The sequence below is a fragment of the Rana temporaria genome, chromosome 7 (assembly GCF_905171775.1).
Source record: "Rana temporaria chromosome 7, aRanTem1.1, whole genome shotgun sequence".
In the NCBI taxonomy this organism is placed as follows: Eukaryota; Metazoa; Chordata; class Amphibia; order Anura; family Ranidae; genus Rana; species Rana temporaria.
In genome coordinates, this window is record NC_053495.1 from 31,521,921 (window position 1) to 31,543,416 (window position 21,496).

At 41.5% G+C, this 21,496-nt stretch overlaps 1 protein-coding gene across 1 annotated transcript in view; it reads right to left on the reverse strand.

The window, feature by feature from the left end:
* ADAMTS9 (ADAM metallopeptidase with thrombospondin type 1 motif 9) overlaps window positions 1-21,496 on the reverse strand; it is a 350,073-nt gene that overhangs the window by 136,346 nt on the left and 192,231 nt on the right. Inside the window, exons 24-28 of the mRNA XM_040359179.1 lie at window positions 19,500-19,589; window positions 14,381-14,548; window positions 13,882-14,175; window positions 13,096-13,257; window positions 7,902-8,078 (exon numbers count right to left, since the gene is read on the reverse strand). Of these exons, the coding sequence (XP_040215113.1) occupies window positions 7,902-8,078; window positions 13,096-13,257; window positions 13,882-14,175; window positions 14,381-14,548; window positions 19,500-19,589 (891 nt within the window). The remainder of the gene's footprint in view (window positions 1-7,901; window positions 8,079-13,095; window positions 13,258-13,881; window positions 14,176-14,380; window positions 14,549-19,499; window positions 19,590-21,496) is intronic.

Below are 21,496 nucleotides of genomic sequence, written 5' to 3' on the forward strand. Positions count from 1 at the left end.
CACACTTGTAAAGAGAAACAGCAGACAGCTCTGCTTAAGCTAACATTGTCATATATGCACAGTACCCTACTTCAGATCCATAAACTAAAAGGCCAAGTTTATTCTGTATAAACAAGCAGACATTCTTTAAGTTGGGCTGCCTTGCATGTTTTCTACGGGAGTAGGATTCAAACTGAATGTTTCCACTATACAATTTATAGAAAACACCCTTTAGCTTGCTTAAAGAGGAACTGCAAATCACATAATTTGTAATAAAAACTTCTTTGCCATTCTGAAGCTTCCCTCCAACCACTTTGCATATTATTTTATATATACTGTGATTCTGTACTTGCCAAATATGCTGCAGAAATCTCCCTCCACTGAGTCTGGCTGCATCCATCTTAACTGTGGGCAGCTGGAGCTGCGGCCTGTTCACTTCCTGGATTTACATAGACACACCTCCAGCTCTGCAGCTCTCATTGGCCCTCTTATGGCTCACCCCCCTTCCTGGAAAGAGCTGTGCATGATGTCATAAGCCTAGGCTAATAACCAGACAAGAAAAAGGAAATGGGCTGTGTTCTGTCTAAGCCAAACACAGAAAACTTAACTTTTATCTCTAATTTCTTCTGAATTCCTTTTTACTGACTCACTGTTTTGACAATAACTTGTACATCAGCTAATTATTGGATATTTGTGCCAGCTTTGGGATTTTATGAGTATCCATTATGGTAAAGCCCTGAAGAAGGACTAATGTGTTGGCTGTTCTGTGTTGTCATTTGTACACAGATGCTAATATTAAACGTTTTTGGACTCTGACATTTTAGTGTTCTCATTTGACTTTGTACGTAGATCTTCAAATATTTGTTTGAAAAACACCCTGTTTTTGTCGAGAGGGGCCTCAACAGAGCCATTATCATGAGCTAACTAATCTTCTGATAATGTGAAGCCAGCCCCTTGTTTCTAAGGAAATAGCAGTGCACTTCTTGGTATGTGATAGTGCCTAAGCACTGCTGTGTCTACAGCCTCATATATGTATATCTGCAGTGTGAAATCTAAGACACTGCTGCCTGTAAACCCAACACACTGGTCAAATATTGGCCCAGTTCAACAGAAAACTTCCAACATTAAGTCTGTGTGTACAGAGCAGCCTGTCTGGCTTCTGTCGAAGGGGAATGACCGAAAAAGCTAGTCCTTAATTGTCCAATCAGAAGATGGGAGATGCGTTCTGCTGCTGCAGTGAAGGTGAAAAATTCAGTTTGCAATGGAGACCAACCAATCAGATTGCTACAAGTCTGGCTAGCATTATGGACAAAATGTAAGGTCCATCTCTCAGCTTGGATCAACATGTTCACTTTAACGACGACTTTGACAAAAATAAATCATAAAAAAAACATAAAGCAAGATGGCCGAAGAGTTATTTGAAGTTATTTCAATTTTATTTATCCTAACCTGTATTTTAGAAAGAAATATCTTGAACACACAAGTCAGTCCCTTGTTATGGTAAGGCAGTGTGGCACTGCAGGTTTAATGGCTATGTACATTTTTGGATGAGGTACAATGAAAGCATTTAAATGGCTTTGGGATGAAATCAGAAAACTTTGCAATACTGGCCCTCGAGTTTGAAAAAAGGACTGTCTGTGTTGCCTAAAGCAACCAATCACTTGACTGAATGCTATGGACCATCCTGACCATCCTTTTTTCAGACTTTCTTATACACGATAAGCATTAAGTTGCAACCAGGAGCTCAATATATATGAAATATCCTTTTCTGATAAAGTGCTTTAGAACCAAATATATATATATATAGATATTTATATATGTATGTATTTATAAACAGACAAAAAAAAAACTTTTGTGAAAATGAAATATACAGTGAAACCTGGTAGTGAACTCCCTGTTCACATAATTTACAAAAACGTGATTATGATATTTTACATATTTGTACAACCCCAAATTACATCCGGGTTTTTAACTGAATATGAAACACATATATAGATAGTAAAAAACATAGCACCAAAAACGTAATCGCTGTAACTTTGGAAAGTATTTTAAATACAGAAGACAAATGTCAAAGCGCTACAGAGTGCACAGAAAAAAAAAACATATTAAAGGTTTATCCGCCCCAAAATTCATATTTCATGTAAAGACAGAGCCTGAAGAAGAAAGGCAGCTGGACTCCAGGATAAGCAAATGTTGAGAAATAGAACGCAGGAATCCAGTGTGAAAATTTGAGCCTGTACAGGAGCTTCCTATAATAAAGACCAGTCACTGCTGCTCTCTCTCCTTGTGCAGGGTGACTGGTCTTGTCTCCGCCCCCTCCTGTAGTTTTCTGCAGGCAGCCTGTAGTGGGTGGAGCCTGCTGGGTCCCTCCCACAGCTCTGCTCTCTGTACAGGCTGTATATAGCACAGTGATGATGTCACTTCTACTTTTACAAAATAATAACTACGTTTGTAAAGGCATTTGGTGTACATAAAGTGGGTCATATCTATTGTGGCTACTGGGAAACAAATTTACTTTAAAGTTTTAGAGTTCAGTTTTAACTTTTTGTAATGAATATGTTAAACATTCGGGCAGTGAGATTTCCCGATCATAGTCCGGGTTCTGCTCCACCCACCTTATAATTGTGGGTGTTCCTGATCACATAGAGAGGCTCCCACTACATCTGTTGCATTTTTCATTATATGAAATATATAAAACAATCCAGAGTGAGGATGCAAGTTAATGAGATCCTGCCACCAAAAAATGTGAGAAACACATTTCACTGTTTACTGTCTACCAAAAACTGAAATATGAGTTCTGGGGGGACTGATCCTATATGCAGAGCAGCCCTTTAAACAGTTAACACTGACAGTTATATAAGGCTTACTAAACATTTTTAGTAAAATGTACAAAACAAAACTGCAAAGAATAAAATGCAACTCCCCTTTACCTGAATTTTATTGAAAGTGTATCCAAAGCCTGATTTATTTTTTTATTTTGGATAGAGTGGTAAAACCCTTCTGTTCCTTTTTGGGACAATTACCTTCTCTATTTGTCTTGGTGACCATTGTTTCCGAGAAGGAAAGTGAGGGGAACTACAAAATGTTACAGTTGTCACCAGAACAGGTACAAATTTCCCAGTAACATCTGTCTAAAGCCTCGTACACACGATCGGACTTCCATCGGACAAATCCGCGAACTTGTTCTGCATACAGACGGCAGAACATTTTCAGCCAACTTTCACCTCTTTCAACTTTCAGCTCTTTACTGCCACCCTTTAGGCCTCGTACACACGAATCAATTAACCAGAGGACAACGGTCTGATGGACCGTTTTCATCGGTCAAAACCGATCGTGTGTGGGCCCCATCGGTTATTTAACCATAGGTTAAAAAAAAGCCAACTTGCTTTAAAATTAACCTATGGATTGGTAACCGATAGGTCAAAACCGATCGTTAGTAGGCACGACCATCGGTTAAAAAACCCACGCATGCTCAGAATCAAGTCGACGCATGCTTGGAAGCATTGAACTTCGTTTTTTTCAGAACGTCGTTGTGTTTTACGTCACCGCGTTCTGACCCGATCGGTTATTTAACCTATGGTGTGTAGGCGTTACGGACCATCAGTCAGCTTCCTCGGTTAACCTAAGACAACGGTCCTTCAGACCGTTGTCCTCTGGTTAACCTATCGTGTGTACAGGGCTTTAAGCAACTTCTGCTATTGTTGTCTGATCTCTAGCATTGGTTCGGAGCATGCGTGTTTGTACTTTGGATTTTAGTCCGACGAATTTGTGTACACACGATCAGATAATCCGACGGAACACATTTGTTGTCAGACAATTTGAGAGCATGCACAGCCAACATTTGTTGTCGGAAATTCCGACAACAATTGTCAGATGGAGCGTACAGACGGTCGGATTATCTGACAAAACACGTTCGTCGGACAATTGTTGTCGGAATATCCGATCCTGTGTAGGGCCTTAAAGGGGTTGTAAAGGTACAATTTTTTTTCCCTAAATAGCTTCCTTTACCTTAGTGCAGTCCTCCTTCACTTACCTCATCCTCCGATTTTGCTTTTAAATGTCCTTATTTCTTCTGAAGAATCCTCAGTTCCTGTTCTTCTGTCTGTAACTCCACACCGTAATGCAAGGCTTTCTCCCTGGTGTGGAGTGTCGTGCTCGCCCCCTCCCTTGGTCTACAGGAGAGTCAGGCGCTCTCTACGTTGCAGATAGAGAAAGGAGCTGTGTGTTAGTGGGCGTCCCGACTCTCCTGTAGTCCAAGGGAGGGGGCGAGCACGACACACCACACCTGGGAGAAAGCCTTGCATTACTGTGTGGAGTTACAGACAGAAAAACAGGAAGTGAGGATTTCTCAGAAGAAATAAGGACATTTAAAATCAAAATGGAAGGATGAGGTAAGTGAAGGAGGACTGCACTACGGTAAAGGAAGCTATTTAGGGAAAAAAATTACCTTTACAACCCCTTTAAGAGCAATTTCCCCTCACTCTGGAGAGATTTCCTTTTACTTCCTGTTGTGTTTCTGGGACAGGAAGTGAAGGAGAATTTTCCCTACAGAATAAAAATAAACTGACGGGTTTCAACCATTCTACCAAACCCAAAACTGAAAAAAGTTTTGGCTTTATACATGTTTTAATCATATTAAATAAAAAGACAGTTAATTGTAGAATGTGATACTTCATTTTCATTATTATATAATAGATTATGTTAGATAAAATGTCATATTATCCACAAAATAATAAAATACTACAAATATGAAAACTTCTAACTTTACCTGTTACAACAGAAGAAATGTCTTCATTAAAAAAAATTCTAAAAATGAATTGTTAGCATACGGTATTTGGGTATTGTTCCCTTTTTGACAAAATAGATTCTAAAAAAAGATTATAACTTGTGCTAAGATATAAACTTTTTTTACATTTTATTATCAATTACATTTATTTTACAGCAAAAACAAAGAGAATATACTGTAACTAGAACAGCCTAGGTGAGTATCACATGCTACTACCAACTCTCTTTTCTCTAGTAGATAAAGCAAGCATTATTTAAAGCTCAACCAAATAAATTAACACTTCAATATACCTATTAGGAATGCCAATATGATCACAGGGAAATAGTAGCACTGAATTATTGCATACCATGTAATAATAAAGGAGAAAATAAGAAGGCTAAGGGCCTGCATCATTGATCTATCAGAACGGCTTCTCTCCCTATGTAAGATAATGGGATCACAAAAGCAGCTTGAAGAAAATCAAATGCAGGTCAGAAGGAGATCAACTGTATGGACCGATGCTACCTGTCAAAGTGATGTCAAATGCCGGAGGAATGTAACTGAGAACAAGCTGCATTTGACCCCGGACAAAAGCCCATCGACATGAGTACTAAATTGGCTTCCTTCTGAAAATCACAATTGCCTGGCTGTCATGCTGATTCACTACCCTAAATACTTTGGTGGACACTGAATCTGGTGCATATCTGCATAAAAACCAATCAGCTTGCAGGTTGTATTGTCAAAGCTTAAAGGGGTTGTAAAGGTAAAAAAAAATCCCCTTAAATAGCTTCCTTTACCTTAGTGCAGTCCTCCTTCACTTACCTCATCCTTCGATTTTGCTTTTAAATGTCCTTATTTCTTCTGAGAAATCCTCACTTCCTGTTCTTCTGTCTGTAACTCCACACAGTAATGCAGGGCTTTCTCCCTGGTGTGGAGAAAGCCTCTTTAGGGGGGAGGGGGTGAGCAGGAGGGTCAGGACGCCCACTAACACACAGCTCCTTTCTCTATCTGCAAAGTAGAGAGCTTCCTGACCCTCCTGCTTGCCCCCTCAAGAGGCTTTCTCCACACCAGGAAGAAAGCCTCGCATTACTGTGTGGAGTTACAGACAGAAGAACAGGAAGTGAGGATTTCTCAGAAGAAATAAGGACATTTAAAAGCAAAATGGAAGAATGAGGTAAGTGAAGGAGGACTGCACTAAGGTAAAGGAAGCTATTTAGGGGAATTCTTTTTTAGCTTTACAACCCCTTTAAGGCTCCTTTCAAACTGGGTGGACTTCGTCGAGTGGATCTGCCAGCTTAGCGGGGAATCTGTTTGCTGATCCCTGCTGAGCTGGCGGGTGAGAGGGCTGTGTCCACTCCGCTATGCAGAGCGGACATGGACACAGCCCGCTGTTCTCTATGGGGCAGTCAGATGGAAGCGGACTGCCTGTCCTTTCTATCCGACTGTCATCCGATCTGCCTTATGTATCCTCATTCATCTGTTTTTAGTGGACCGGATCGGATCAGATGCTGGCGGGAGTCAGTGGACACATGTCCGCTGACATCCACAGCTCCATAGAGAACCATGAGTGGTCCAATCAGGTCAGCCTGAAAAACGGACGGGCGGACCCGATCAGTCCGCTGGTGTGAAAGGGGACTACTTGAACAAGCTGAAGTTACAAGCTGATTGGTAACTATGCAGAGCTGCATGAGATTTATTAAGTCACTATGCAGAGCTGCATGAGATTTATTAAGTCTCCCCCACTGAGTTATTGTTGGGGAACAAGCATGTGTATCGGTAAAGTTTAGACTGAAGTTGGAACTTGTAATCTGTAGACTCGTTTTGGGTCTGCGGCTTAGAATATACTAAAAAATACATGCAGTCCTGCAGCTTTCACTTCTTTAATTATCTTTTTATCCTACTGTGCAGTTTGGATATATTTTTACAAATGAAGGGTGAAATGCTCTCTGTACATAATAACTTTTTGGCGGGAAATGCTGGAGGAAGGTAAACAAAAGGCAACAGATTCACTTGCTTTTAAGGAGCACCTGAACTAAGGTAGTCCTTATTTATAATACTGTAAAGGTGAACGTTCACAGAGGTAGATGCAGTTCTGATTTTTCAGTGATTAAGGTTTTAGTGTATTATGCAATTGTAAAGTCTTGTATTTTTTCTATACAAAATAACAAACATGTTATACTTACCTGCTCTGATACAGTGGATTTTCACAGAGCAGCCCCGATCCTCCTCTTCTCTTCTCCTGGCCCCTCCCTCCTGTCAAGTGCCCCCACAGAAAGCAGATTGCTATGGGGGCACCCCAGCCGAGTCACAGCTCCCTGTGTCCATTTAGACACAGAGCTGCGGCCTGGCCTGCTCCCTCTTTCTCTTGATTGGCTACCTGACTTTGATTGACAGCAGCGGGAGCCCATGGCGTCACTGCTGTGTCTCAGCCAATCACACTGAGAGACAAAAAATTCTGACACTGGTTTGAACCCTTATCTACTATATCCAAAATGAACAAAAAAATGGCTTTAGATATACTTATATACCTTAAAAAGATTGGCCGGGATTCATTGTCATGGGTGGCAGGACTTATCTACAGTATACCTTTTCAAAATACTCTAAAACCTTCATAACTGATATGAACAAGGGTAGTGTCCACCTTGTTTAGCCTCCTCATTTATAGCATATTGTTGCCTTCAATGCTACAGATGCTCATTTTATTTATATTGATAATTAGAAGATGAACGTTTTATTCTAACTAGTTGTTAAGAACCAGCACAGACAGTTTATGACCTTTCATTGTAAGCTCTTTGATACTAGCCATATTTGGCTTTCATATTTAGTCCTTTAAGATATAATGGAAACCAACAGTATTTATCATTATGGTTACAAGCCTGTGTCCCACAGACGCCGTCAGATGCACTGATGAATTAGATCCGTTCTTTTCAAATGTAAAAACATGTTGATGTAACGCTGAGAACATTTTTTACGCTGGACAAAAAGCAATTTGTATCAAAACTGACAATCGTGTCTAGAGCACCACTAAGTGCTGTGTTCAAATAAAAAAAAAACATTGTACCTATATTATTGTAGACCTTGGTTCTATAAAAAAAAAATGAGCGATGGGTACAATACCATCTGTCAGTATTTTACAGAAATATATCTATGGTCATACCGAGCTCCAAGGACCTGTATTCCACGCAGAATCTGGAGGACAGCTGTGAGTGTTACACTGTTCCCGGTCTGGAGGTTTATCGAGGACTTCGCAACTGAGGTCATTAAATCTTTCACCGTTGGGTCTCTGACACACCACCAGTCTTGTCCTTGTGCCGGCTCCACATTTTTTGGAACACTGTAAAATTAAGGAGGTGAAAAAGGAATTAAAGACGTGAAGTTAAGAAAAAATTTAGCCAACTACAACATAATTTCTTAGCAAATTACAAATTATAATTCCAGGCAAACAGCTAAATGCAAAATTGGAATACATGTCTATTTGTTGGTTTACCTGACAAAGATTTTTTAATTCTGTACACACATTCCTGAGATTGATACACCTTTGTCACAGCCAACCGGTGATGTGGGGAGGGTCCAGTACAGAGGGTTGTACAACTTGATGGTTCGTTTAAAGTCCTTACTAGTTAGGACAGGGATCCTCAAACTACATCCCATGAGGCATTGTAACACACTGACATTCACAGACATGACTAGGCATGATGGGAATTGTAGTTCCTGAACACCTGGAGGGCCTTATGCCACGTACACATGATCGGTCCATCCGATGAGAATGGTCTGATGGACCGTTTTCATCAGTTAACCGATGAAGTTGACTGATGGTGTCAGAACGCGGTGACGTAAAACACAACGACGTGCTGAAAAAAAAAACCCGAAGTTCAATGCTTCCAAGCATGCGTCGACTTGATTCTGAGCATGCGTGGATTTTTAACCGATGGTTGTGCCTACTAACGATCGTTTTTTTCCGGTTAGGTATCCATCGGTTAAATTTAAAACAAGATTGCTTTTTTTTAACCTATGGATAAATAACCGATGGGGCCCACACACTATCGGTTTGGTCCGACGAAAACGGTCCATCAGACCGTTCTCATCGGTTTGACCGATCGTGTGTACGTGGCATTAGTTTGAAGACCCATGAGGTAGGATAATGATAGTATTATGCAACCAATACGTTTTGAGGGTTATGGACTTCTCCTTAACACGGGTTGAATGGAGTCTTGTTGTTAGACCCAAACTGACCCAAAGGAATGATATCAGGTTATAGGAAGCTAAGTGATGTGTTAGCATTTGCCTCCAGTGACATAGGTTGCTGCATAATCCAGGAAAATCATTTTATTTTTGGCATTGCTATAGCACCAACTATTTACACAGTGCTTCACAGCCTAAGACCGGTTTTAGATGGGCCCAATTAACCCACCAGCATGTGTGTTAGAGGAAACCCACACCAGCACAGAGAGAACATGCTGAATCTGTGAAAGTGATCTCCTGGTTGGGATTCTACCTGAGGGCCCCTAATGCTGCTCGGCAGGAGTGCTAACCACTAAGGCCTTGTACACACGACCGAGAAACTCGACGGGCGAAACACATCGTTTTGCTCGTCAAGTTCCTTGTGAAGCCGTCAAGAAACTCGACAAGCCAATTTTCTCCATTCCCATCAAGGAAATAGAGAACTTGCTCTCTTTTTGGCTCGTCGAGTTTCTTGACAGTTTCCTCGACGAAAATGTACACACGACCGGTTTCCTCGGCAAAAAAATATCTCCCAGCAAGTTTTTTGCTGGTTTTTGCCGAGTGGTGCTCAGTCATTGTGTTGCCTTGGTTCAACTTTGCTGTTTCCTGGATCAACTTCCTGCTTACTGAACAGAAAAGATGAAGCTGATTCACTGCCCAGTGGGCAGTCTTTAGGTGGTGATGCGGCACAGGAAGTAGAATTGCTGAACCAGGTAATAAATGTGTCGCTGCTGGGCGGTATGGCAGATGTGTGTATCACAAGGCTGGCTAAACAGGTTTACAGTTACTTGGCAGTTAATAGTAAACTGCCATATATTTTAAAGGCCTCGTACACACGACCGAGGAACTTGGCGGGCAAAACACATCCTTTTCCTCGTCGAGTTCTTGTTAGGCTTGTTGAGGAACTTGATGAACCAATTTTCTCCATTCCCGTCGAGGAAAAAGAGAACATGCTCTCTTTTTGGCTCAACGAGTTCCTCGACAGTTTCCTCGCTAAAAAATGTACACACGACCGGTTTCCTCGGCAAAAAAAATCTCCCCACTTCCGTCGAATTCCGCGTCGAGTATGCAAATTAGCTAGATACGCAAATTCCCGAACGTACGCGCGGCCGACACAGTACAGATACGACGTTTACGTTAGGCTTTTCCCGGCGTAAAGTTGCTCCTGCTATATGAGGCGCAGCCAATGTTAAGTATGGCCGTCGTTCCCGCGACTAAATTAGAAAAATTTGCGTCGTTTGCGTAACTCGTCCGTTAATGGGGCTGGACGTCATTTACGTCCACGTCAAAACCAATACGTCCTTGCGGCGTATTAGGAGCAATGCACACTGGGAGATTTCCACGGACGGCGCATGCGACATTCGTGAAAAACGTCAATCACGTCGGGTCACAGAAGATTAACATAAAACACGCCCCCCTGTCCCACATTTAAATTAGGCGGGCTTACGCCGGCCGATTTACGCTACGCCGCCGCAACTTACGGAGTAAGTGCTTTGAGAATAAGTTGCGGCGGCGTAACGTAAATCGGATACGTTACGCCGCCGCAAAGATACGCGCTCCTACGAGAATCTGGCCCTGTGTATGTAGCTGCTTGCCCAGAGTTCTACTTTAAAATATAATACATATCTATTTCAACACTCACTCAATTTTAAATTTTACAATATTACATTTCCATTTTACAAGCAACTTGTCACGAGAGACACAAAGTTGATGCCACTGCAGACCTACTTCTGAAGTACGTGTTGCCTGGCTATTGTGCTGACACACAGGCTTTTTCACTCGCTTTACCCAGAACATGAGAACATGTATGTGGATCAGAAGTCAGAAGTCCTTATCTGAATACAAATCAGTGACTGAAAGCATTGAAGCCAGCGAGTCAGAATAATATCCAGACAGTGTTCATAAGGATATATTGGCAGTGGCAGCCAGCATGTTTTTCCTATGACAAGTGTACTTTAAAAACAGAAATATATGTATCACACATGACATAACACATATGTATCATATATGACAACTTCATTGGCATATAAAGAGGTCCATCAATGAATTGTGATAATTGATAATTGTGATAACGGGACTGTTAGTACTGTTAGTCACTATTTTATTATTACAGTAAAACCTTTGATTGCGAGTATAATTCGTTCCAAAAACATGCTTGTAATCCAAAGCACTTGTATATCAAAGTGAATTCCCCCATAAGAAATAATGGAAACTCAAATGATTCGTTCCACAACCATTTATTCATAGGTCCTTCATTTTATAGCCCATAGAAAAAGATCATAGCAATGTGATAAGTTGTGTAACCATAAAATGTCCATCCACAAATGGAAGCCTCCACAAGGGGATTAGAAGCAAAATTCAGGAGGAGCTACAGAGTATAAAAGAGAAGAGAGGCGCCTCTAAGGCCCTGTACACACGGTCGTTCCAAACCGATGAGAATGGTCTGACGGGCCATTTCCATCGGTTCACCGCTGAAGTGGCCTGACGGCCTGATATGCGTACGCACCATCAGTTCAAATTCCGATCGGGTCAGTTCAATGCTTCCAAGCATGCGTCGACTTGATTCTGAGCAGGCGCGGGTTTTGAACCGATGCTTTGTGTACTAACCAACGGTTTGGACCGATCGGGCAGCGGTCCATCGGTTCGATTTTAAAGCATGTTTTAAAATTTTGGACCGAAGTACAACAGACCGATGGGCCGTACACACGGTCGGTTTGGACCGATGAAACTGAACTTCGGTCCATTCTCATCGGTTTGGAACGACCGTGTGTACGCGGCCTGAGTGTAGCAATATGTTGCTAAATGTTGTACATTCATTAAATGTAACCATATTGTTACACTTTGAGGTTCCTCTCTTCTCTTTTATACTCAGTTGTGACATGACGCTACTTGTATATCAAGACATCGCTTGTATATCAAGTCAAGATTTATTAAAAATGTTTGCTTGTCTTGCAAAACACTCTCAAACCAAGTTAATCTCAAACCAAGGTTTTACTGTATTTTTTTTTTTTTTCGGCAATGCATTTAGTTTCTACCATTAGTAATAAAGCAGTTACAATATATCAATGTATACATTTAAAAAAAACAAAAATGTAATATGTTGCAGCTTGCCAGTCCTTAGACTTGGTTCACACTATTGGTTTCCTTGTGGCACAGCAGCCTATTCATTTGAATGGGGTGCTGTACCTACAAAAAAATGCAAAAGGTTCCTGCACTATTTCCAAAATTGCAGCCGCTGGGAAACCGCACAATGCTATGTAGTTCCAATCATTGAAAAATGTGCTATGTTTTCCCATGCATGGGGGTGCCGATGAGAATGAATGGCACTCCTGCACTTCTGCTAATAGCAGTGCATTTTTAGTGCAGGAAAGCGTGCAATTTAGATGTGAACCTAGGCTTAAATGTGGTGGCTGTATTCGTTTTCTTTTTTTAGGCTTTTTTACATTTTCATCTGTTGATCCTGTTAGTAAAATACTTTCTGTCATAGAATGACTGTACTGTATAAATGACAACATTCACTTACTGTACTGTATAAATGACAACATTCACTTACTGTACTGTATCTAGGGTGGATCAGCATTGTCACTCTGAGCTGCTTCCCTGATTTGGACTAGAACCCCCCCCCCCCCCCCCCCATCTTTTTTTTAAGTTGAGTTGCTTGGTAGTTCACAGCAGATAGCTGAGAAAGCTAATAGCACTGTTTGAGATTTCAGTTCAGTTGAACTGGAAACTACAAGGACACAGTATTTCAGGATCAATAAGTAATTTCTGAACTGGCAGAAAAGAAAATGAATGCAGACACCACATAAAAACACCGGATGAAATATCATGTTTGTTACTGGGATTACATATAACTTAAAGAGAGTTGTCAAATGCAGCTTACCTCCCCCCAGTTGCTAAAAGCCCATTGTGGCCCAGGTCCTGATTCACATGGCTGGTCGGCTGGTTTAGCTTGTTTCTTCACAGTTGCCCATCACTGAACTGTGAAACATGCTCTGGTCCATAAAGGGACTGTTAGTAGTGTCACTACGGTTAGTTACTATTATTATCATTACTGTAATATTGTTATTAATGTTAGTTACTACTGTTAGTACTGAAGCAGATAAATAGAGTTGGCAAAAGCAGCTTACCTCCCCCCAGTTGCCAAAAGCCCATTGTGGGCAAGGTCCTGATTCACACGGCCGTTGTTCGGCTGGTTTGCTTCTTTCTTCACAGTTGCCCGCTGGATACCCATTCTCATCTTGGCACACCACAACGCGGAGCTGAAAGCCCCCAGCACACGTGCTAGAACACTGAAGAAAGTACTTGGCTCAGTAACATTGATGTCTTTCTACTAAAATAACCAAGGAATACATTTTATTCCCCTTTGCTTTGCCTGTAGAGTCACGTTTTCATGGCAAGACAACTGAAATGCCTGGGTGTCTTGTACTTGAACTCAACCATTTCAGAATTTTGGAGTATGTCTATGGGACATTGTGCCCATGCAGCCAAGAAAGCATTTGTAAACCCAGGTAATGATGGTGGATGAGAAGACCTGACTCACCATCAGCATTTCAATTCTTCCCAAAGGTGTTAAGTAGGGTTGAGGTCAGGGCCCTGTTCGAGTCACTAAAGCTCTATACAAAACTGGTTAAATTATGTCTTTACGAGGCTGTTTTTTTGCACATGGGCACAGTCATGGTCGAAAAAGAGGGTCTTCTCCAAATTGTTTCCACTAATGTGGCAGTGCATAACTGTCTATTGTACGTCTAATTGCTTGTCTTTGTATGATGTAGCATTATTAGTATCTCTCACTAGAAACACCAAAATGCAGAAATTTGGGAGGGATGTCCTTTTGTTCCTATAGGGGCGTTGATGGTCAAGTATCCCAAAAACTTTTAGCCAGATGATATACGTAACAATGAATTAAAACTTACCGATCCCCATGGTCCAATTCTCCATTGATTTCCACCAGACCCTATAGAACGGCCACTGTTCCTGTTGAGAATGGCCAGGGTTGGGTTAGATCGTACTCTCTGGTCCACATTTGGAAGATAATGAATGGGTCTCCCATAGTCATTGTTGACATAGTGGCAAGGGGACATAGAGCACTCCTGTTCAGACGATGGAATGTCCTCAGGGTCACATTCGTTTTGTTCAACTGTTAGACCAAGGAAATCCACGCAGACAACTTGGCGCATTGCCTTCCCCTGTCCACAACTCACAGAGCACTGAAATTGGAAAAAATGAACTGTAAACATGATGACAGCAGGTGAGAAAACCACAATTAAATGTAAGTGCTTCCGGAACAGGCAGGAAACTAGCATTTTGAGATAGAGGCCAGTAATTCCAGGCTATGTACTTGTTCCATGACAAGTTTGCTTTATACTTATTTACTTTAGCATTACTTTTTATTATTTGAGGATATAGACTTACGGAACTCCACTCCATTGCTTTCCATTGTCCGCAAGGGGTCACTGTACATACTTCAGTGGCGGATGGCTTCGGGAGGTGTGAACAGGCGGATTCATCTGCTACTGATCCTTGATCATCACGGCAACTGACATACCTCATTCTAGTCCCCTTTCCACAAGTTGCTGAGCACTGGGGGGAAACATGAAAAAGATTCGTAATGATGAAATGATGCGTTATTACAGTATAGTATTAATTTCGTTTTAATTGATGTTATTGGTAATGTTATTGCTGTTATTGTGTCACGTTTCCATTGGTTGTTGTGATTTTGTGTTGTCTTTGTTGAATGTAACTGTATCTTAAAGTAAACTCTCCCCTTTAAAGTGATTGTAAAGGTTTTTTTGTTTTTTATAAACCAAACATGTTATTTTTTCCTTCTCTGTGCAAGGGTTTTGCACAGAGCAGCCCCAATCCTCTTGTTCTGGGGTGCCCTGGCGGTGCATCTGGCACCTCCTCTTCATCGAATGCCCCCCAGAGAGCCACTTTCCCTGGGGGTACCTGTGCAATCACGCTTACGAGTCCCGCTGCTGCGCTTATTGACACAGATAGCAAGACTCGGCCCCGCCTCCGCGTCACTGGATTTCATTGACAACAGCAGGAGCCATTGCTATCAATCTATCCAAAGAAGACGGAGACAGCGGCTAGAGTCGATGGGCTTTTGCACATTGCTGGAACGGACGGGCTCAGGTAAGAAAAAGGGGGGACTCTTGGGGCAGCTGCAGCACAGAATCTTTTTCACCTTAAAGCGGAGGTTCACCCTAATTTACATGTATATATGACCAGCTTCCTTATATTCCTAACAAGTACAGTCCGGAATTTTTTTTTTTTTTTATCCTTTACGTACCTTGTAATCCATGTTTTCAATGTACTTCTCCCCACGGGAGTAGGCGTTTCTATGCCTAGGGGGATTGTCATCTGGGAGGTCGGCCAGATGATTGACGGCTGTTCCCCCCGGCAGTTAAGGCCCCGCCCCCCGTATTGCGTAGGCGCGCACGAGTTACGGGGGTTCCGAAAGAAGCCGAACATGCAGAGATGTGTGTCGGCTCTATACGGACCCTGCGCTCTGCATGTTCGGCTTTTTCCAGAAACGCTGTGACTCGTGCGCGCCTACGAAATACGGGGGGCGGGGCCTTATAGGCCGGCAGGAACAGCCGTCAATCATCTGTCATCTGGGAGGTCGGCCAATCCCCCTAGGCATAGAAACGCCTACTCCCGCGGGGAGAAGCAGATTGAAAATATTGATTACAAGGTATGTGCGGCATAAAAAAAATAAAAATAAATAGCGGACTGTGCTTCTTACAACTATAAGGAAGTTGTTAAGATGTAAATATATTAGGGTGAACCTCCGCTTTAATGCATTAAGGTGAAAAACCTGGACACTTTACAACCTCTTTAAATTTTATACATATAAATCAGCATATAAAAACACTACTCATCGCTGTATTTGGATGTTACCTTACTTGCTCTGCTGCCTTGTATCCATCCCGTTCTTTGTATTGACATCACTGACACATGCTCTTCCTTTGATTAATGGCACGTTCTTTGTGCCGTCAGCCTATTAAGAAGTGTTCCATGTACGTAATATCCGCTCCCTGTGGCACTGCGGTAAAATACCGCGAGATTACAGATTCATTCAGTCCTTCCTGCTACACCCCATGTGCTAGTCTCCATATCGAAAACAAATAAGTTACTAAAGTAGAAAAAATCTCGTACGACTGAATAGAAATTTGGAAATGATGTCATGTCTTGTATTTGAATTGTGTTTTCAGGCAAAACCTGTACTGATTAAAAGAAAATCATACGATCTGGTATCGTACGAGAAATATGTTCGTGTTTGTCCCTTCAAAAAATTTCGGACGAAAGCTGTGTACTAACGATCGGATTATCATACAATCGCTTCAAAAGTGATATTTTTTGTACTATTTTCTGTGTACGGACCATAAGAAACCATCGCTCATGTGCAAGATTCTAGAACAGGCTACAGGAAAGGACTGAAGTATATTGGACTACGGACTTGGAACACAATAGGTCAGATGGCATTGGCCTTTCCTGGGAGGCACATTTTTTTAAATTTCTTGAACAAAGTAAGGAACATGCGATTGGGGCTGAATTATAATGTAGAATGTGTTAGAATAACTTAAAGCAGAGGTTCACCCTAAAAAACAACTATGTACCATGCCATCCAGCATACTAGCGTCAGCTACAGTATGCCTTTATTTTATTTTTTTGCGCTGTACTTACAGTTTAATCCTTTAGTTTCGTTTCAGACTCCCGCGGGGAGTAGGCGTTCCTATGAAGAGGGGAACATGATTGACGGCCGGCTATGGCGCGTCACGGGTTCCGAAAATAGCCGGAGTAGGACTTGGCTCTTCACGGCACTATACGGCGCCTGTGCACAGACTAGGAGCTGACTGCACAGGCGCCGTATAGCTCCGAGTCCTATTTCGGCTATTTTCGGAACGCGTGATGCGCCATAGCCGGCCATCAATCATGTTCCCCTCCTCATAGGAACGCCTACTCCCCGCGGGAGTCTGAAACTAAACTAAAGGATTAAACTGTAAGTACAGCTCAAAAAATAAAAATAAAGGCATACTGTAGCTGACGCTAGTATGCTGGATGGCATGGTAGACCAAGATTTTTTGTTTTTAGGGTGAACCCCCGCTTTGAAATGGTTGGACACCCTCCCTGCTGACTTTTACCTATAGGTAAGCCTAGAATAAGGCTTACCTATAGGTAGTGGAAATATCTCCTAAACATGCACCGTTTAGGAGATATTTCACTTGTTCCCTAGTGTGTACCGTTACTGGCGGCTCCCACGCGCATGTGCAAGAGTGACGTCGCACAGCTCTGGCCAATCACAGAGCCGGAGTCCACGGCCCATGGAAGGAAGAGGGGCAAAAATGGAAGTGTCGTTTACAGGGGACGGCGTGGGCTTTGTTTGCAGGTAAGTGTCACATAATGGGCTAGTATGCGATGCATACTAGCCTATTATGCTTTTCATTTGCAGGGTTAGCACAGAGAAAAAAGAGGAAGTAAAACCCGTCTCGGTTTAATTTCTCTTTAATATAATGGAATAGTAAAAAAAAACAGCTTCGGACGGGGAGAGTTAATAGTTTCCCTTTGGGATTAATAAAGTATTCTGAATCTGAATTCTATTTTTCTTATTTTATTTTAAAATTATTTTGGCTGTACACAAAAAATAAATGAAAGATCTGATTGTTTCAAATAATATTTCTTTAAAAACAAAAAAAACAATATTCTTCCAGGTGAAAATTATTGCAAAGCGACAAGTTGTCACCATGACAGGGAGAAGGTAAATATCTATAATGTGGATACAAAAATAAAATCCTGGCATACAATAGGTTTTAACCTTTCCCGTCCCCATCCAAAGAAACAACTACAAAAATAAGTTTTTGTTTTATTTTAATTGGCATATAAATCTATTAGGTCAAAACTGTGTAGATGGGGTAGATCCAAAGCCGGACAAAATGATAGTGTGTGCAGTTGCTAGCTGGTATATACAATATACAAGTATACTGTAAGTAGTAGACAAGTATGTGATTTGGAGCAAAATAAAATGTAGAATTTAATTACGGTAAATACTTTTTTATATATTATACTGCTTTCTACATTTTGAAATTTTGCAAAATAATTAGCTACACAGCTAATTATTTAGCAAAATTTCAAAATGTAGAAAGCAGTATAAAATATTAAAAAATATTTAATTAAAAGCCGGACAAAATGATAGTGGGGTAGATTCACGTACGGGCGCGCAATGATACGGCGGCGCAGCATATCGTATTTACGCTACGCCGCCGTAACTTACAGGAGCAAGTGCTGTATTCACAAAGCACTTGCTCCGTAAGTCGCGGCGGCGTAGCGTAAAAGGGGCCGGCGTAAGCGCGCGTAATTCAAATGTGGAAGGGGGGCGTGTTTTATGTAAATTTAGGATGACCTGACGTGATTGACGTTTTGTACGGATGGTGCATGCGCCGTCCGTGTACATATCCCAGTGTGCATTGCTTCCAAGTACGGCGCAACGACGTATTGGTTTCGACGTGAACGTAAATTACGTCCAGCCCTATTCGCGAACGACTTACGCAAACAACGTAAAAAATTCTAATTTAGAAGCGGGAACGACGTCCATACTTAACATTGGCTGCGCCTCCTAATAGCAGGAACAACGTTACGCCGAAAAAGCCTTAACGCAAACGACGTAAAAAACTAACGCTGGGCGCACGTACGTTTGTGAATCGGCGTATGTAGGAAATTAGCATATTCTACGCCGACAACAACGGAAGCGCCCCTAGCGGCCAGCGGCAGAATGCACCCTAAGATACGACGGCGTAAGAGACTTATGCCAGTCGTATCTTAGGCTAAAGTCGGCGTATCTAGCTTTCTAAATACAGAAAGTAGATACGCCGGCGCAGCTTAGCAATTACGCGGCGTATCTATGGATACGCCGGCGTAATTGTTCTCTGAATCTACCCCAGTGTGTGCAGTTGCTAGCTGGTATATATAATATACAAGTATACTGTAAATAGTAGAAAAGTGTGTGATTTGGAGCAAAATAAAATGTAGAATTTAATTAAATATTTTTTAATATTTTATACTGCTTTCTACATTTTGAAATGTTGCTAAATAATTAGCTATACAGCTAATTATTTAGCAACATTTCAAATTGTAGAAAGCAGTATAAAATATTAAAAAAAATGTAATTAAATTCTACATTTTATTTTGCTTGGAGTTCTCCTTTACAGAATATGAAATAAATAAATATAGATTAGCGTGCTAGCTTGAGAAGAAGGTGGAGGGTGGGGGGGCTGGTATGACAATTAACGTCGAATTTTCCTTTTATAAGGTCAAATCCATCCAGCAAGATTTAAACAACCATTACATGACCCCGGGGCAGCGCTCTGGTGAAACTGAGCAGGGAATCGGAAAAAAAGTAATTTTGTTTATGTAATAAAACATAGGCACCGCTCATCTGTAAACAGAGAGGGCTGACGCATTTCAGAGCTGGAGCAGCGTGCAATGAGAAGAAACGAAGGAGGAGGAAGTCATATGAGCAAAGTGCACTTACAGGTGTCCACGATCCAAATCTCCACTGTGTCTTGCTGTGGACAATCTGCTTGGTTTCAGGAACGCCTGGGCACGCCGCTGTTTCACAGTCCTGTCAAAATCAGTTTGGTGTGTTAGGTGGTTTCCTTTCCATAATTAAGGACTTTTTGAACTTGTTGCTAAGGAGGACAATGTTGAAGGAGATTTTGCTGATGCCATTGGCTGGAACTTGGTATATAAAACAAGGCCAGGTTTAGGGATGCTACACATCCCAATATCGCAGAACGTCTCCAGTTTCTACCAAGCTTTATTATTTAGAATATTATTTATTTATTATTTAGAATATTAGTCAATGAATCCCAACCCCTTTGGTGAATGATCCGCGATAACACAATCACTGTGATTGGCTGTTACAGTGGTCACATGATCAGAAGCTGGTCCAGTTGGCTACTGATATCTTCTGAGGACCATCCATTTTTGGCAGCTCGATCTAGGGCCTTGTGCAAGAAAACGGCTTCTTGCCGAGATTCCCGTGCGTGTGTACGAGGCATTTCAGGTTCCACGGTCCAGGACTGTCGTTCTGTGGATATCTGGAACAGGGAGACAGACGGTCTAACCAAGCTCTGACGACCCTCCCACCGTACGGTGCGTTAGAGGGTCCACCAGTTCCGGTAAGAGTATCCATTCATTACTATTGTTCCCATGTCTACTGTTTGAAGATTTGAAGCTCTACCCTATACAGTTGAGGATTTTGCAGATCGTCTTCACTGTGCACTATACAGGACTATTTACAACCAGTCTACTGACCATCCAACAGGTGGCATTATTGCCCCAATTATTGAGTATTGTGGCTACACCCAAGTATTATAAACAATACGTCTTATTCACGGGACACTGGATTTGAATATCCATGCATCACGCATAATTGACATTTTTTGTTTGCATGTTTGCTCACCATAGTGTGCTATTACATGGTGCTGTTATTTCATTCATTTATGTTTATTCACCTCATTACGTCACATATATATATGTCTTTTGGTTGTGATTTTGATCACATCTGATCACCACTTTTCACTTGATTTTGGGGTGTTATCTTGTTAGGGATACTCTATAGATTCTAGACACAACAGACAGGTTGGTTTATACCCCCTGTGTGTTTGTTGTTCTGTGTAGTCTAGATAGAGTCCTTATCACTTCTAATAATACCTTACTAGGTTGTTATTTCACTTGTTTTTGGCGCTACATTTTATTTTCTATTTTGTTCACGAAGAGTTCACTTTGTTATGTTGGCAGCCTAGGTATAGATACACTACAGGGTGCGCAATATTATACACCATTTTACGATTTCAGGTTCCTCGTCTGGAAATCTGGCCAGAATCTCGACGAGAAAAAAAGAGATCTCTTCATATAGCAATGCAGGTGTAACTAATCCTAAAATACAATTCTTCTTCTTCTGCTGCTGATGGTTGAGGGTCCCTACTGGATCAAGCTGCAGTGTGTGTAATGCCTAGTTTTGGGATCTTATGATAATTAGAAATGTACCAATAGGGATATTTGCTCAAGTGACCAAATTTTTACACATTTCCTGTTGTGTCTCCTGGACAGGAAGTGAAAAGGGAAATGTCCATGATGAAACATAGACAGCAACCCCTTATCCTTCATAAAAAAAACTGACATTGGTCTTAACTATTAAAAACTCTATTCAATACATAAAAAAAAAAAAAGATTTTACCCTTGAGCACGCATGGTCAATATGATCATGTTTTCTATGCTAGTTATTGCCCTAAACATAAGAGCTGCAGTTGTAAAAGGGATTCTGCTCAGGACAAAAGTATTAGGGAAAGCCAAGTGGAGCACAGGGAGTCCATAGGAGATTGGACAATTTGTGTAACACTTATTCAGGGATGTCTGCTGCACCTACATCACCCGAACCCGGCCAATAATGACTGGATGGAGGGTTGTCTTTAATGTCTATCGACTCTTGTTTTTTAGGTTACACTTTAATATGAATACAAGCAA